This window comes from Pteronotus mesoamericanus, unplaced genomic scaffold (assembly GCF_021234165.1).
Source record: "Pteronotus mesoamericanus isolate MK-2021 breed Mesoamerican mustached bat unplaced genomic scaffold, CSHL_Meso_final contig_182, whole genome shotgun sequence".
NCBI lineage: Eukaryota > Metazoa > Chordata > Mammalia > Chiroptera > Mormoopidae > Pteronotus > Pteronotus mesoamericanus.
The window spans coordinates 27,389,435-27,408,497 of record NW_026555078.1 but is presented as its reverse complement, the minus strand read 5'-3'; the positions used below and the strand labels follow the sequence as shown (position 1 = coordinate 27,408,497).

Below are 19,063 nucleotides of genomic sequence, written 5' to 3'. Positions count from 1 at the left end.
TGGGAACAAGCGGTCTTAGGCTAGGTAACTAATGGCTTGCGGGCTCTATCTATGCTAGGAATTAGGTGAGTTAAGGACTCTGAACAAGGTTTCATTTTGTTGTACAGTTCCAGATCAAGGAAAAGCACACTGCTTTCCTTTAAAAATACAGGCTTCAGGCTTCTTTCCAGGATTCTGTGAGCTTGGTGACTTCCTGAGTTTCTAATGTTGAAAGTCGACTCCATTCAGTGGTGTCTTGCACAGTCCTAAATGCTGTCAGGGGGTCATGTTGCTAAGTTTTGGATTGTAATCACTTGTCTTTACCCTTAATTTCATAGTGCTAGGTGACTATTAGAAACACAAACACAGAATTTCAGAGATGGCAGACCCTCAAAAACATTTGGTCCGCACCCCTGGGTGATAGATGCAGCTGAGGCGCAGAGAGGTGGACCAGGTGCACACGGTCGAATGGAGAGAGCACACGCTAACCGGAGAGTCAAGAGACCCCATCCTACTTCTGCCACTGCTTTCAAGCCTCTCCCTCTGTGAGGCGGTGAGGATGACACCTGCAGGGCCCACTTCAAATGAGGGAGTGCTCACGAAGCATTTTCAGAGCGGCCTGCACCATACAGGAGTTAGTTACTAGTATTGTTGAGTTATGACTAGTAATTTCACAGCACGCTGAGAGGGATCATTATCTTCATCCTCTCCTTGAAGAATTCGCCAACATCATCAAGATCATTAAGCGCTAAATTGTACTTGAAGCTGTGTTAGATTTTTATTCTGGGGCGAACTGGATTTGTGTTTCTCCAGATGCTCTCTATCTAAACCAAAGACACTTATGTAGTGTGTAGTCAAATAGGCATTGATCCTCCTGTTGACTTAACAGGCGTGTATGGATGCACAGCAGCCCTAGGACTGCCGTGTCCCCTTGCTGTGCAAGGGGCTGGGGGTGCAGAGGTGAGCAAGACAGACATCATCCCTGTTCCTGTGGAATTTACAGTCCAGTTGGCATAGGAAGACATGTTGGAAAAAGAAACTATACAAATAACTACGTATATACTTACAATGTGATAAGAAAAAAGTCTGAGGTGCTTTGAGAATATGTAACAGGCGGGCCAATCTAGGCCACCACGGGAGGCCATCCTGAGGAGGTGGCATTTAAGCTGAGACAGAGGCTACAGAGGAGTTAGTCAGGCGTACAAGTATGCAATGATCTTGAGAAAGGAGAAGCCCTTTTGAGTAAGTCTGTGGCTGACCTGTAACCAGCACATGTGTGGGGCAATGGTGGAGGTAGGACGTGAGGACACAAAGGACACTGGAGACCATGTGAAGGAGTTTAACCTTTATCTGAAGTGCCAACATATGTCACTGAAAGATCTCAGGTAAGCCTGAGTGACTAAAATATTCTTTCATATTTCAAAGATCACTCGATCTAATAGACTGAAGTAGTCACAGATGAAATACCTGGGATTTTTCCAAAGTAGTCCGGGGTGGCAGGGAGGAACAGGTTAAACAAGGTGGGGCATGTGTCAATAATTGTCAAGGCTGGGTGATGGACACGTATTCACGGATGTCTGGAAATGCTAGTGCTAATGGCCATGAAGAACATAGCAAAAAAGTACTTTGCATTTAAAATTTAGATCTTCTTACATGGAAGAGGTCAAATCCAGTTATAGCAAAACACCTTTACAGCAGAGGCCATATAACCAAAAAGTCCAAAGGCCCAGTCCAGTGGACCATTTACTTCAATGAGGTTCGGTACAAAATTCCACTGCCACTAAAGACTCTGGAAAGTCCCTTTTAAGTTGGGACTTAAGTATCGATTTATAGAACCCTTTTTTTAGTTAACCTAATAAATGTTCTTTGAAGCTGTTAAATGTCCAGCTTTGTCCATAAATGGTAAATTTTTAAAAATTAGCATAGGAATCAAAGTGTGTGTATATGTGCACATATGTAGACCATGTAGGAAAAGTGAGCTTTGCCTTCATGAATGAAATGAGATAGTTTAAAAATACAAATATATACAAAGAAGAAAAATGATGTGAGCCATGGATCTAGCTACACCATTTTTAAGTGTAGTTTTGAATTTATTGTGAAATATTTCAGTAACAATGGATCCAGCTACATCTTTTGATTCCCAGTACAAGTCTCCAGGCCCTGGCCTGGAAGTCTCTAATCACCCTGGTCATTTTTATGCTGCAGACAAAATTAAACAGTGGTTTCAGCATACTTATTTTTTACCACCCATGAACAGTCTCCATACCTTCTCAGGAAGTGTCCCTTCAACCCCCAAATGGAGTACCTAAGTGCGCCCCAAAGAAGGATTTTAAACAGATAAGCGGGAACAGAGAAGGAGAGCTCTCGCGCGGGAGAAGGCCCTGGCTGCTGCCCCGGTGGCCCTGTGTGATTCTTCCCTGCCGGGCCGGGTCTGCCTTTCCCCTCGAGAGGCAGGGGGGCCGAGATCTCCCAGCCAGCCCTTCACATCTGCTCTCGCCACCGCCTTAACGTGACGCGTCACCCCTGATTGGCTTCTGGAGAGTCCCCGATCTTTTGAGGGGAATATACGGTCAGGGCTGTTACTGAAATTGGTGTCTGCTGGGTATTTTGTTTGGCCTTGTATTTTTTTTTTCTTTAAAAGAAAATGCTTTCTGAATTCCTCCCTGCCTTTTTAAATGGATTCCATATCTGTAGAAACTATTTGGATAACCATTTAGAGTAAATAACATACCATAGACTTTAAAGGCTGTAGGGCTATGTACAGCGCGACAGTGTCAGTGAGCGCCATGAATTCAGGGCGAGGGTGCTCTTGTTCAGCATATTCCACAGGAAGCAGTGGAACCCGAGGGGCGCCAATATCTTGCCTGGTGTGACTCCTAACCCCATGTTACTTCTTTACCCTGGCCCTTCCAATCATCACCTTTACCTCCACCCCTAAGACGGTGGACTTCTGAGTTCTTTGTGTGTGGATGTCCAGACAGTGCACATCGACAATGGATATAGGGCGGGCACTTGCTTCTGAGGACACTCCCCAGGGAACGTAGAATCAGGAGAAGGAGTTCACACAGTTTTCAGGCCAGGATTTCTACTTGAAAAAATTTCTCAGCTCATTAACCAATGAGCCTTACCACTAAAAATAACCATAGTATGTGCTCCAAAAAGTACAATTTTCCTTGCTTGTCCTTTTGTCTCTCATTTCTCATCTTCCCTTTAAACATACAACACATGTTAAATGCTCACCTGTGCGTGCTCTGAAAGCAAACAATTCCCTCGCCCACTCTGACTGATCAGATTATAAAAGCTCACAACACCCACAGAAGTTAACACAGGAAAGGTATACATACTTGTGTAGGGAACAAATATAGGCTTTCCAGATTTCTGACCTTAAAGATAATATTTTTATGGTTTTTTAACTTGGTTTTGGAATAAGTGTTTTCTATTGACCGAGTTTCCTAAACTGGCACCAGATCATCCCAAAATGCAAATAATCATGACAGGAGAAAATGTGTGGTTTTCTCAGAGCTCCTGTGATTGCACTGAGTTTTGCCTACAGCGAGCTCAGAAAGGCGAGGGCCACTGGAGTGAGTGTTCCTCTGTGCTAAGTCATCTCCTGGAAAAGATCATGAGGCTCAGTGCTGACTCAGGTGAAGTTAATGCCCTTGCTGCAGAGCTCACACAGGTGGCCCATTTTGTGAAAGGAGTTTGGTACATTCCCCTGAGTCACCTTTGTCAGTTCGAGAGGCACTGTAAGCTTAGCATCAGAAGGAGATTATAGAGAGCTTTTGTTCCTAGGATTTATAGAAATTAAGTGTGTGTGTATATGTGTGGGTTTATCTGTCATCACACCTATCAGATTTCATCACCTGTGCATTGTCTACAGGAGTTCTGTTTGCCTCTGTGAACACAGAGGGAGTCCCAAAGATCCTCTTTTTGCCACATCTGTCCTATATCTGTCACCTGGCAGTTGATCAGAGCAGTATTGAGTCTGAGCCTCTCTAGTTCCTACTCCGCTCCTGGTAGAGGTTGGAATGCTTAAGGGAGCAACTTAGGTAGTCAGCCAGGAGGAGGCTGAGGAAGTGCAGGAAAAACCAGGACTAGAGTAATGCATAGAATCCAACTCTAGACTGGTAGAGCTGATTTTTCAACCCTGTTTTGGGGACAGTCTGAAAGAAAGTTACCATAATATCCTTTAACGAGAAGGATGGTATAATATCAGACTTCTGGCCAAGAAGACAGAGTTGGTAAATGCTGTGTGTACCTCCTCCCACAACCACATCAAAATTACAACTAGGTTATAGAACATACATCATTGAGAACCACCTGAAGACTAGTTGAACAGAAGTCCTAGAACCAAGAATATAAAGAAGAAGCAAAAGAAGCAATAGTGAGTCTGGTAGGAGCAGAGAGGCAGAACAGGCAGGTCCCATACTCACGGTGTGGCAGTTAAGAACTGGGAGGGTTATCTAGGCTGTGGAGGTTCCCCCTGAGGAGCAAGGGGCCCAAGTGCCACACCAGTCTCCCCAGCCTGGGACAACCTTGGTGGGAAGAGGAGTCCTCATAACATCTGGCTGTAAAAATCGGCGGGGCTATGTCCGAGTGAGACGGAGGGCCTCTGGAGTCCCAGGCATTCCTCTTGAGGGACTTACTCACAAAGTCAATGGGTTGGCCAAAAAGTTCATTTGATTTTTTACGTACCATGGCTCTAGTAGTGCTTAGTTGTCTTTAACTTCATTCAAAACAATTTTGCTAGACTGTATTGTGACAGCTGTCATATCAGCATGCATTAAAAAAACTTATCAAAATTGGTGAACTTTTGTGCATCCATTTTAATATGGAAGATGGAAGAAGGTATGCAACATTTTTGGCATATTATGCTTTATTATTTCAAGAAAGGTAAAAATACAATTGAAACACAGAAAAAACGATTTGTGCAGTACATGGAGAAATTGCTGTGAGTGATCAAATGTGTTAAAATGGTTTGTGAAGTTTCTTGGTCCTCTTGACATTTTGGGCAAATAATTCTTTCCTGTGGGGCTGTCTTATGCACTGGAAGATGTCTTATGCATTGTTTAACAGCACCCCAGGCCTCTACCCACTAGAAGCCAGTAACAGGAGATAGCCAACATACTCAAGATATCCAAATCAATAAAGTTATTGGTAAAAGTGAAAAACGTCTTTTATTTTACAGAAAAAACTAAATGGACTTTTTAGCCAACCTAATACTTGCTCTGAGCTCCAGCCCAGGGGCAGCAGATCAAAAAGTGCCAGGGACACGTACAGAGAAACTGAATTGACTAGTGTCTCCCAAGACAGAAGCCCTGGCAGGCACCATTGTTTCTTTGTTGAGCCATCCTCCCACCCATACAGCAGGTGCAGCTGGGTGCCAAATCTCTGGTCTCCATTAACCTGGCTAACAATTTCACCATGCTGATTCCCTGAGACCCCAACCCACCCAATTCACGCATGTGCCTAAGCCATCTCCAGTGGCCTCAGCTCACACTGCAGACTTTACCGAAATCTCTCAAACCCCAGACAAGCAGTAGCTGGCCTCAGTGTGCCTTGTATCTCTTACTAAGCAGCCCGAGGCCGGGCACAATGCAAGTTAAGACCAGTAATCACTTGTAACTTTTATTAGGCGGTCCCAAACCTGCTGTAAGCCGTGGCCAGTGTTGGCTTGGAAAGTTAACTTTAAGTGGCCACAAGCCAGGCACAAATGGTGGCTGGACTCGGCTCACATTGTGGTACCCACCAAAGGGTCCCAAGCCTGGCACTAGTGGCAGCCAGCCTCAATTCACAGCACAGCCTCGCCTAAGCACCTTTAAACCCAGAACAAACAGAAACAAACTACATATCACTTTGTACCTCCTATCAGGTGGCCCCAAGCCAGGCACAAACAATCGCTGACCTTGGCCTACACTAGAACCTTTTCTAAGAGGTTCCAGAACCAATATACCTGGTGGCCAGCTTCAAACCACACCAGAGTACCATCCAACCAGTTCCACAAATGACACACCTAAAGGGCAGACTTGGCTGGTGCCAGAGCCCTGCTAAAGTGACCCCTGCTCTGTGGGGTCAGCCTCTGCACAACTTACAGTTGCAGTCATGGCCAGCCCTCACAGCCAGTAAGCCTAAGGGGTCACTCCTTCACACTAATGTCAAACAACCATCAAGGCTCAACTGCAACAGCTGGGCACACCAACCCATACAATGGACACCTGGCTCAGGTTACCTGGGATACTATGCTACTGAGCCTCACAGGACACCTACTACATAAGGCCACTCTGTCAAGACTAGGAGATGTAGCAGGTCTACTACCCAGAAACAAACATGGGGAATCAGCAAAAATGAGACAAACATGTTCCAAGGGAAAGAACAGAACAAAATTCCAGAAAATGAACTAAAAAAAAATGGAGATGAGCCACCTACCAGATACAGAGTTCAAAAGAGGTTATGTGGATGTGCAGTGAACTTAAGGGAATAACAGATGAACTCAATGAGAACCTCAGCAAAAAGATAGAAACCATAAAAAAGAACCAATTAGAAATGAAGAATAGAATAACTGAAATGAAGAATACATTAGAGGAAATCAATATCAGATTAGATGGAGGAGAGAACGGACTCAGCAATCTGAAAGGCATGGTGGTGGAAACACCCAATTGGAAGAGCAAACGGAAAAAAGAATTTTAAAAAAGAAAGACAGTTTAAGGGACCTCTGGGACAACATCAAGCATAGCAACATTCACATTATGGGGCTACCAGGAGGAGAAGTGAGAGGAAGGGATTGAAAACCTATTTAAGAAGTAACTGAAAACTTCCTTAATCTGGTTAAAGAAATGACATATAAGTCCAGAAAGTGCAGAGTGTCCCAATCAAGATGAACCCACAGAGGCCCACACCAAGACACAATGTAATTAAAATACCAAGAGTTAAAGACAGAGCAAAACTTAAAAGTAGCAGCAACAACAACAACAACAAAAAGGCAGTTACCTGCAAGGGAAGTCCCATAAATAAGACTGTTAGCTGTCAGCTGACTCTTCAACATAAACTTTAAAGGCCAGAAAGGAGTGGCATGAAATATTCAAAGTGATGAAAAGCAAACACCTGCAACCAAGATTAATCTACCTAGCAAGGCTATCATTTAGAATATAAGGAGAGATAAAGAGCTTCCCAGGCAAGAAATAGCTAAAGGAATTCATCACCGTTAAACCAGTATTACAAGAAATGTTAAAGGCACATCTTTACAGGGAGAAGATTAAATATATGAATAAGAAAATATGGGGGGGGGGGGGGGATGCTCACTGACAAAAGCAAACACTTAACAGAAGCAATGGATCAGCCAGCTGTAAAGGCAAAAGTAGGAAGATAATGTGTGATCGCAACAGTAAATTAAGGGATATACACAAACACATACATAAAAGTAAAAAATGATAACAAATGGGGAGGAGGGGTAAGTAAAAATGGTAGTGATTTTAGAGTATGTTCAAAATTAGGCAACTGTCAACTTAAAATACACTCTTATAAACACTTTGGTATATATGAAGCATGTGGTAACCACAAACCAAAGGTCTATAAGATTTTATACAAGAAATAAAGAGAAATGAATCCAAATACAACAGTACAGAAAGTCATCAAGAGACAAGAGCAAGATAATAAGAAATGAGCAGAGAACTGCAAAAGCAATTGATAAAATGACAATAATTACATGGCTATAAAAAATTACCTTACATGTAAATAGATTAAATGCGCCAATCAAAAGATAAATGGATAAAGGAGATATGGTACATAATGCAATGCGATATCAGTCAGCCATAAAAAAAGAATGAAATCTTGCCATTTGTGACAATATGAATGGACCTAGAGGGTATTATGCTAAGTGAACTATGTCAGAGAAAGACAAATACCATATGATTTTACTTGTCTGTGGAACTCAATAAACAAAATAATAATAAACTCAGAAGAAATCAATGGTTGACAGATGGGAAGTGCGTCGGGGCCTGGATGAAAAAGGGGACAGGATTAAGGAGTGCAAATTGTCAGCTGCAAAACAGTCATCGGGATGTAAAGTGGGGCACAGGGGACAGGGTGATAATATGGATGGGCAAAAGTAGGCTTACAGTTTGTATGGAAAATATTACACTAATAAATAATACTACAAGAATAAACTTTGTGCATTCACAACTGTAAACCTACTTTTGCCCACCCCCCGTATTGTAATGACTGTATACGGTATCAGACGGATACTAGACTTATCAGGATGATCACTTTGTAAGGATATATAAATCTCTAATTGCAATGTTGCATAACTGAAACTAATAATATTGCGTGTCAACTGTAATTGAAAAATAAATAAATAAATAAATAAATAAATAATAAAAACATTCCTTTTCCTACTCCAGCTGCTCCCTGCCCAAACCAGTCTGGATCTGGGCTGCTGCATGCGCTGAGAATGGCGGGGGGATCTGCCATAGGTAGGCGGCCTGGTGCAGTCCACTCAGATCCAGCCTGAACAGGCTAGAGCAACACTCCTTCTCTTGCTCCTCCGATATTCCATAGCAACACGATTCTGTGTAATAACCTGCCCTTGGGAAGATTACAGTATGTTTCCTCAGAGCCATTTTAAAAATCCATTACATATCCTCCCCCACGCCAACCTTCATCCTGCCCCCAGGGGTTTGCTGTCAGCCTCACTTTAGGTTGACATGTTTGTCCCTGCCTTCCCCTATGGAAAAGTGACTTATCGATGCCAACTCAAAGCCCTGGTGTCCCTCTCCTCCCATGCTATAGGCTAACTCATGTGTCTCCCCTTGTCCCTCTTACCACTGCTCCGGGCTGACGGTGCTGCTGGCACAGGTCATTCTTGTGCCTGTGCTTGAAGGGGGGTGAAAGGAAAAGGTTGGTGACTGGTCTTCCTAACTAGGTCAGACTGTCTGTGACAGTGGCAAAAGACAGACACCTGTGGCTGCAACATGCACACACAAGCATGCATTTTGTCAGCCTCCTGTTGTATGCCCATGTTGAGGTTGGCCCTCTCAGCCATGAGCCATACTCTATTCTGTGTCCCGTGTCCCTTTCTCTGCTCTCCTTCCCCAGGACTCTCTGTACAGCCACACAGTGCCTTCCTCTCATTTCAGAGCGTCCCCGGGAATATTGATGGGAATGTCCTGTGGCACAGTTTCCTTCCTTTCTGGCTGCCCACCACTAACTGCGAGCTCTCTCTGCTCTTTTGTCTGAAATTGAATGAAAGGAGAAGGTCATTTTGTTTGCCCAACAGCCAAGTCCAACAATTAGGTAGAAAATACAGTGTGTTCTCCATCCTGGAAGAAAATCTTATTATACTGATTGCTCTATTTATATAACTGGTCCTCTGCCTTTGAAATCAAACAGATTTTAAAAGAGGAAAAACTACTCTTAGCCATTGCCTACATTTTAAAGAGTTTCAGAGTACACTTGGATCCTGTTATCTCAAGACATTATTACACAGGATTAGTTTAAACTCTACCCTGTGGAACATCCAACAACTCAAAACCAAAGCCTCTTCATGTTGCAGCAGAGCCCACGAGACGCGGGAGTGCTGTGCCTGACACCCGATTTACAAAGACATTATTCCACTGCACCCTTCCTCCCGCATTCATGATCTCCCTTCCGCTGCTAGAGCAGATACAACTGCATGTTGAAATCCAAGTGGTATTTGTCTCCTTGTTTTAAGACTGTCTTTAGAAATCTGTGCTTTCAGAAAAATTGTTTTCCAGAGACCATTACTACCACCTCGCCGCCATTGGAGCCTGGGGCTGTGAAAGCAGAAACAGGCCTTGTTCTATCTTCATTGGCTGCAAAGTGGAGGGGCAGGGAGAGTCAAATGAGCCTGGGGTCAAGGCCAACCTCAGATTTTAGTCTCTCAGCCCAAGCTCCTGCCAGTTAGGTGGAACAGGATGGACTTACAACGGGTACGGATAGGAACATTTATTAAGGGCTTCTTGTGTGACAGGCATTTCACATTGGTTATCTCATTTACTTGTGATAGCAGCCTTCTGAAGTACATAAAAATTTCCATTTTATCATTGGGGAATCTGAGGCCCAGAGAAGTTAAGAAATTTATGCAAGTCCACACAGCTCATCGGCAACGGAACGGGGATACAGACACAGGTCATGGGACTGCAGAGCCTAACCGGTTCACTCCACGCCCTCCCGATCAGAGGAGCTCTTATTTTTTATCTATCTTGCCCTAGTTTACAGTAGGCTTCCTAGGACATTCTTGTATAAACCTGCCTTAAGGCCTACATTTCACTGTAGAGCTTCCTTCAGGAAGACCACGGCTGACTGCTTTCTCCTGTGGTCAGAGCTGGGCAGCCTTGAAATAGCTGTCAGATTCCTCATTCTCGGCCGGGTGTGCCTCTGATGCCTGCCCTAGCCTCTAGTTAAATTCCACCTTAGCGAGGGAGGGCCGAGGGCCAGGCCACAGAAGGGGAATGCAAAACAAGTCCCTGCATTCTTGATCCCTCTCCTCCCCCTTGCTCACCAGGCAGCTTGGGACTTACATTTGGGGTAGAATCAGATTTTCCACCCTGGCATCCTCACTCTTTGCAGCTTATAAAGTGCTTTCATTGACCCTAGAAAACATTTTGCCTCCTTCAGTAAATGTGTCCAGAATCTTTCATGAGGTCACTTTATTTTCCTCCTTGGCTGACTTTCTCATTTGGACCACAGTCAGGAAGGTCAGCCGAGGTAAGGCAAATTTTAAGTGTGACCTGAGACACAGACAAGTGATTGCTCAAACATTGTTAATTTGTTTGTCATTTGGATCCCATTAGTGACACAAGCAAATGAAGAAAGTTTTCTGTAAAAGGATTATGTCATTACCCTTCACAGCAGCAGGAACTCGCTGTTGAGGTCAAGTCCTGTGCCTGGCCTGGGGCAGCAAGCTCCTCGGTCCCCAGCCCTGCATGCCTACCTCTGCCACCACATCCTGTGAAAGACTTCGGGCCAGGGACTAATGGTACCTGTTCCCTTAACTCTTCACCTGTGCATCTTTGTGGGGAGCGGCAGGTAACCATAACATGGCTATGACCCCCTCCTCGAAATTGTCCCTGTCCTGGTTTCTGTTTTATGGCATGTGGTTTCCTCTTGCTTCTTCATGAGCCCCTTCGGCTGCCACCCTGGCTTGCCAGGGCTCAGGGGCCATGCAAAGCCAGCGCGTAAAGCCAGCCAGTTGTGGTGGGACCTGTGGCCAACCAGGGCTCGTCTGCCTCCTCTAAAGAGGCAGCCTCTATTCAACTCTAGGCCATGTTTGTCAAGAAGAAATACAGGTCTTAGTGTTCCAGAATATCCAATTTTCCAAGAGAAATTGGAAAACTTGACTTTTATGTGATGAGACATTTCCTAGTTTTTAAATGTTTGGCAAGTAATTAAAAGTATTTTAAAACACGCTTGACAGGCCAAACACAATGTCTGAGGCCTGAGGCCAGTCTCAGTTTAGACTCCCTCTCCTTCTGTAATCTTGCCCGCCCTCCCAGTTTTTGCTCTTCTTGCTCTGGCATCAAAAGTTGACATCTCAGAGTCAGATCTCAAACCCTGGGCTGCACCCCAGATTTACACAGCCCTCATTTCCATGAGGATGTACGTGCACCTCACATGCAAAGTGGAGCTCATCAGCCTCCCAAATCTGCACACTAAGTCTCGAGAAACATTAGATGTTTTTGTTTTGTTCCTCTGACAAAATACTATTACTACTGCTGCTACTCCCATGACTATTAATACCACCCACAGTAGTTAATGTGTCGCTCCTCTCTTACCTATTTCTGTTACCCAACACCACTGCTCTGTCCGCTGGTCAGTGCGGACGGCCCCTGTGACCTCGAACTCGCTCGCTCCCCCTTCACCCTGCTCCCTGCTGCATGGATTGTGTTTGTTCTTCTTCCACAGGCCCCGCAGGACTTGCCCCCAACTTTTCCTTCCCACTAACCAGACACTTTCAGTTTCTGAAGCTGTCATGTCTTCTCAGCTTTTGTCTCAACCTGCTCAGCTGTTCGCCCGCCACCAGTGCCTGCCCTCGCCATTCAGGCTTTATTCCTCACCCTGGGCAAGAGTCATCTCCCAAATCACAGGGCAGCTCTTGTTGTTCACCTCCTCATACACCTCCGACGGACCCCACGGACTACCCCTGGTTCCTCCACCATCCCCGCGTGCCAGTCGCACCGCGCCACGCCCTTCTCCCCCAACATAGCAGGCGCCTGCACGCATCTGCACGTTTGTGCTGTGTTAGGCATGAAGGAGGAAGACAATTGTGCCTGTGTTCATACTGCTCATCTGCCTCATCTTGGTCCAGTGCCACTTCTTCCATGGGGCCATTACTTGCCTTCTCAGCACCAGTCCCCAATGCCATTTGCCCAGTCCTTCTTCAAAGTTCCCCCAGCACTTTGCTCTCCCCGTGTCATCCAGCTGTGTAATATGGATGAAGGTTGCTTGCCTCTGTCACCTCCTCTTGATCAGCTCCTTCATCCTCATGTCACCCCCACTGTTCTTGTCATCTATATGTCTACACGAGGCCCCATGCACCGCCTTGCATGGAGTAGACACCTGTAAACTTTTGTAAATTGAACTGAATTAAATTTTAAGTGAAGGATGGTTGTATCTACGGGCTTAAGACAAGATATTAAAAGTCGAACCCGTAGTGCTTTCTTACTCAGAAGGATTTATCAGAACCCTAAGAGAAAGTGTCAAGCTAGTGAAAGGGTTATTCTACCTGTCTCCATGTACAGGGATGGGGTTTTCTGAGGAGCAGCAGCCAAGGTTTGGTCTACTTTTCCTTAGGCAATACCTTTCCCCAGTGGAGGCTTGGCTTTGATGCTGGGGCAGGGAAGAGTGGGCCAAGTCTCTCGGACACTGGTATTTCTGCCACCCTGGCATTGAGAGCCATGCACCATTCCCCTTGCCCAGAACAACAGGTTGTACCCACACGCTCACAAGCTATCCTCTGCTAGCAGCATTGGCAGGCCTAGGAATTTCCCACAACCCACCTGGATCTGTTCTCCCACCCTTATATCTTGAGGGTTTTGGAGCACAGTTTTTTGTTAATTAGTTCTTAGACTGGGCCCTGCTCTTCTATCAGGATTTATATCCCACTGACATTCCTAAGGAGAGAATCTTCCTATTTCTTTTGTGTATATATTTTCCCTTTCCTTTCTGAGTTGCTAATATTAATACTCCCAACATCCAGGGAAAGCCCCAGCAGCATGAACACCTAGCTCTTACAGGACCAAGTTATTTATGAGATGCATACTTTCTAAGCCCACGCTAACCACTGTTCGTGCCTGGAGGGCTCACTGCTCAGATTGGACCTGCAGAGTTCACTTCCAGTCCAGCAGCAAGAAGCATTAAACCCCATACATGTCTCCATTTTTTTTATTGGTGCCCATTGAAGCTTTCTCAGCATTTAATGAGGCCCATCCTGTCAGATTTGTGTGGGGACTTTCGCTGCCGCCTCTTTTCTCCATATGACCATTTTGAGCTGAAGCAACACTGGAGGCTCTGCAGCAGCAGACACCTGGCAAGTCAGGAGGGCCACCTCTGACCCCACCTTTTCGTGTCTGCACCTCCCACAGCAGTGCCTTTTTATTGGCTCTAGAAATTCCACTCCAAAGCAATTTCTGTGAATGCAGAATTACTTTTGCCCTATATTCATAAATCAAACTTAGAATGGGGTGCTCGGGGGCTGTCATAAGTTGTCATAAACTTGTTCAAAGATAACTTGATTTAGCTCGAAAACCAAAACACAATGTATTATCCAAGGCAATTTTCTTTTAAAAATGGGAAATTAAATTAGCCTCAGTGTTTTTGAAATCCAAAATCACATTCTGGCCAGGAAAAGTGAATTAGCCCATATAGTCCTCAGTCAGGACATGATCAAAACACCTTTTATTGGCCATTTTGTCAAAGTAGATTTAGCCCAAAACATCTTGATAGGAGCACCACCCCAAGGAAGTTTCCCAGCTGACATAAATACAAAAGACTTACATACACACATTGATTGAACATGTGGCAATACTTGTTTCAGTTTTCAACCCATGTAGCAAGAATCTCAGTCAATAATCGTTTCAAAATGGACGGACAGGGGAGAAGAGAGCATCTTGGTGGAAAAAAAACCTTTTCATTTAAAACTATGATATCTTTGTTGCATAAAGAAAAGTGGCCATCTTTGTTTATCCTAGAGCCAGAACACAGAACTTTTTTCACCCTGCGGCTTCTTCACAGAGATCTTCCAAACAACAGCGCCCACTCTTCTCCCTGCAGTCTTGTCAGAGAGAGGGACTGCCAGCCAGCTAGCCGGGTCTCTCAGAAAAATGGCACAGCTGTTCCTAAAAGTAGCCCCATTCATAAGATGCGGGCTGTCTACAACTGCCGAGCTGGAGAAAGGCTCGCTATTTCATAAAGAGTTTCTTTTCTTCAAAGAGGAAAGAAAAAAGACATGGTGTTTACAGAAAACAAAACTGGACCCTTCAGCTTTATTTCAGTGGCCACGTCTGAAATGGAAGTGGGGCCGGCCATAAAAACACAAGCAGTCGCGCTCTAAGGGGCGATGCACGGTGCCTGGGCTGCCCATGTGGAAAGTTCAGCTATTTAAGCCAGATCAGCCAGGAAGCGTCACACAGGCCACTCTGCCAGCACTGAAGTCTACCACCTAGTGACATACTTGTTGAATATGACTGACTGCTTGACACTCTTTCTCCCCCTCTCTCCCAGTTCATGACCAAGAATCCCACCATGCGCCTGGGCAGCCTGACGCAGGGCGGTGAGCATGCCATCTTAAGACACCCTTTCTTTAAGGAAATAGACTGGGCCCAGCTGAACCATCGCCAGCTTGAACCACCTTTCAGACCCAGAATCGTAAGTGTCCAAGGCCATCATGGTAGGCTTTCCTCTTTCTTAAATGTCATAGCGTTCCACCAGAGTCTGTTGAGCAGCTGGGTGGTTCCCTGTGGAATAACCGAACCAGAAGTTCAGCCTGACACTTGGCAGGGCAGCCGCACCTCAGGGGAGGCTGGGCTCCTTGCCCCTGAGACAACACCTCTCCGTGTGCCCAGGTTACTTCTCACAGAGTTTCCACCTTGCTTGCCTTGGTCGCATTCTCCCTTAACCTAAGGTACAGTTTCCTGGTATCTAAGGAGACTATAACTTTCCAGGTTTCTCCAAAAAAAGTTTGGCTAACTGAGAAGGTCATCATTCCTAAGGCAGTTTCTTCATGCTCCTTAGTCAGGGTATCTTCCCAAGCCCCCAAGGAAGTGCAGATGGCGGAAATGCTACTCACCTCTCTAAGCCTCGCTCCTCTGCCTGGAGAGCCTGGGTCTGTAACAGCTACTATAGCACAGAGCTCAGGCCAAGACAGGCCAAGTCCCCTCTGACTGGAGAAATACCGGAAGCACCAGAGGTACCTCCACAAGCTGGGTGGGGAGGTCTTCCTGAGAGCGGTCCAGTTCTTGGTCTGAGAAGTAAGCTCTTTCTTAGCTGTGGATCTAGAGATGCACAATGGGAAGGCAGACATGCTGGCTAGCAGTGGATCAAGAGTTAGGGGGACCCGGGGTGCTCCAAAGGTGGGGAGAAAAGTATCATGGACTCAGGTAAGAAAAGTGAGAAGTCTAACTGTTAGCAGCAATGATCTCTCAGCATACTTAATAAAGATATAAGATACTAACATTTCCAAACACACAACTAGCTTAAGCTATAATAGCCTGCTAGGTTGGACACCAGGCACCCAAACGCAAAGCCACTGCTTTTAATGGGCATCCACCTGCCGGCTTCTCTGGGACAAGCGAAGCTTTGCCAGCTGGGCGTAATGAAACTCACAGGTGAGTAAAGTGAGAGGCAGTTTGTTCCCTAAACTCAGCATTTTCAAGAAGTCTTTTGAGAAAAGTCTCTTCAAGCATGTAGACCTGTGTACAAACAGTAAGTGGGACAAGTGTGAACCCAGCCTCTGTTGACAAATATGAGTTTGTGTGCCTCTCAGTGACGCCTGCTGAGCAGTGGCACCTCAGTGAAATGGAGAGTAAAGGGTGAGTGAGTCGGCTGGTGACCAAATTAATTCCTTAGCCTCCCAGCCTCAGGCTGGCCTTACTCAGCAAGATTTTCATGGGGTTAGTAAATTGGTGGTTACCAAATGCCATAATAATACACAATGCAGTAGATTCACTATAAAATGCTGTTTAATCATAATTGTTATAACTGTAAATAAAGCTACAGAGTGAGTGGCAGAGCAGTTCTCTGACCTCGCTGGGCTCAGTCCCCGGGGAGGTCTCTCTCAAGTGCGTGCTCTGACTCTTGTTTCCTTTTGACAGAAATCCCGAGAAGACGTCAGTAATTTTGACCCTGACTTCATAAAAGAAGAGCCAGTTTTAACGCCAATCGATGAGGGGCATCTTCCTATGATTAACCAGGATGAGTTTAGAAACTTTTCCTTTGTGTCTCCAGAATTGCAACCTTAGCGTGATGGGGAAGGAGAGGGATAGCACGAGAATCACAAGGGGATCCAGATTCCCAGGAATTGCCCTTGTGGGGAACTCGCCAGCATCAGCCTTAGGACAAGAACGTGAACGTCAGGGAACGGGGTGTGAACTCTGAAGAACTTCAAGACAACCGTTTCAAGCCCCGAGGGAGCCATGGCACTGGAAAGAGTTAATGCTGACATGAGATTTCATGAAGAAATACCCTGTTCAACCCACACGTTTCCCTGGCTATTTCGGGCTTGGGATATTAAGAGGAACCAAAAGGACAGAAGATATGAAGAATAAACTAGATCCTAAAAAACATTCTGAGACAAATAGGCTTTTTGCTTCAAGAGACAAACCAAGACTTTGTATGGACCTGCCTGTGCTCTTCTTTAAGCCAATGAGCTCCTAATACTGGCAAGAAGTTGCTAAATGCTAATGAAGAATCTAAGGATAAAGATATGGATGGCTTTCCAAGTAGAAAGTGGTATGCAAAAAATTCATAACCTAAAGCCCAGTCTTGAAAGCAGATGCTGGGCACCAAGGCGACATTCCACTTTATTCTCTTATCCTTAACCTTGATATTTATTGAGTGCCCAGAGAGATGGGGCCACAATACTGAGTGCCCAGTGGCACTGTGTAAACAGATTTGCATTCACCAAGCTTTCATTGTACTGTCCTTTAATTTACGCGAGTGGCATTTGCATTCTGTGAAATGCCTTTCCACATTGCATATGTCATACTTTTTTGTCTGCACTTAACTCTTTCACACAAGGCTCACTGCCATAACAGCACCTATCTACAGAATCAGCAGGTGAACTAGAGGTGCTACCTGCCAACTCGTGGAATCTCGTCGTGGGGCAATGTGTCATTATTGCTCTGGACTCCTCAGTGAAGAATTGCACGCCACTCATATCAATGACCAGACTATGGCTTATCCATTAGCAGTTTATTTAAATTATATTTTAAGAGACAGTGATGTTTGTTTCATATGCATTTTAATAATTAGAAATGGCGCTTGTAAACAGGACATTAAAGAAGGCCCCTATAATATGTACCCTTATGTTGAGTTGGAGCATATGATCTGGATGGAAATAAATGCATTTTGTAGCAAAAAGAAAAAAAAAAAATTCTTGCCTAGAAGGATTTGTCTACTAGGAGAGTAGATATCCAGTGAAAGTAATAGCTTTGAGCAAAATGGGTAGAATTCTTGACTTAAAGCAAATTCTGAGAGCAAAGGTTGACATAACCTTCTGTGTAGCCCTTACATGAACATGGCCTGTCCCTTACTGACCACATTTTGTTCTGAATCATGGTAATGACTGCTAAGCATGACTTCAACATACTAACCCTTGAGCTCTTAGTAGCTAGATATAATATTTATTTCTCATTCACATAAAGTATAGTGCAAGTTCAGTGGCCCTCTCCTATCTTATAACAATGCCATCTGGAATGTAGCTTCCAAGGTTGTCATGGCAAAGAAGAGAAGGATGGAGGAGGTGTTTATTGCCTAACTACCTCTCTGAGAAGAGATATACATCACCTTGCTTACATTTGACTGGTCAGAACGTGGCCTCCCTCATAACTACGAAAGGGATGGGGAATTACAGAGCAGCAAGGGGTGTCTGGCCAGCAGTAAGTCTCATTCCAAGGTGAAAGTGACCTCAAGGTGAATGAGTAGAATAGCTAGGAAGCCTCCCTCTTACTTTTTTTGTTTAGCACTTAGCCATTCATAGGCACCCTCACCTACATAACTTCATTAGATCTTCATGATAATCCCCAGGAGGTAAGGTAGGCCATTCTACCACTATTTCCAGTATGAATACCATGGTACATTTTACAGATGAGAGGAAAAAGAGAGGCTCAAAGAAGTTGAGTTATTGGTTGCCCAAAAGCTTCAGACTTGGTAAGGAGTGAATCCAGTCTAGAGTCTAAATCTCTGAAGTACTAATCCAACAGATTTCTGGAAAGGGAGGGATTGTTCTGCCCTTGGAACTTTTTGGCCCTCATAGTTACTTTGCAGGTAAGGGGTTTCTACTGCTCTATAGGGCTGATTAACTTGATATGGTTTATCCCACATTGGTAAGGAACCATGTAGAATAAAGCATGTGTCCTGGGTGTTTACAAAATCCATTAGCTCTGCAAAGGACCCACATTCCTCTTTGACGAGTGTGTTATCACTCAGCAGCTTCCCTCTTCGCAATCTATTCTGAAGCCTGGTACTTGGTCAGTTTGGGTTGTCATTCTTTTAAGATAATTCCAGACCTATCAGCTAATCATTTTGCTCTGATAGGATTTCCGTTGCTTCTTCCTCATTTCTTTTATAAATGAGGAGAAAGGGGAGGTACAGGATATTTACAGAAAACTCAGAGTCTCTTACTCCAGGGTTAGAGCTAGGCTTCACCTCTTTCATCAGCTCTCCTAAACCCTGCATCCCTTCTGAGGATCACAAGGCTGGCATCTTGCCTGCACTTCCTGGGCAGGCTGGCCACCAGCCATTGGAAGAGCTGGCGCTGAGTCTGCTGCTGGAACTGCAGGCTTCCCCGAGCTCAGTTGGCAGCATGAGGTCAAAAGTTCACGCTGACCCTCCCCTTCCTCCTGGGTAAGAA

At 44.9% G+C, this 19,063-nt stretch overlaps 1 protein-coding gene across 1 annotated transcript in view; it reads left to right on the top strand.

Annotated features, from left to right (window-relative positions):
* Positions 1 to 17,562, top strand: part of PRKCH (protein kinase C eta) — a 201,494-nt gene extending 183,932 nt beyond the window's left edge. The window contains exons 13-14 of the mRNA XM_054567464.1: positions 14,716 to 14,859; positions 16,305 to 17,562. Of these exons, the coding sequence (XP_054423439.1) occupies positions 14,716 to 14,859; positions 16,305 to 16,451 (291 nt within the window). The 3' untranslated portion in view covers positions 16,452 to 17,562. The remainder of the gene's footprint in view (positions 1 to 14,715; positions 14,860 to 16,304) is intronic.
* Positions 17,563 to 19,063: the final 1,501 nt, after the last annotated feature.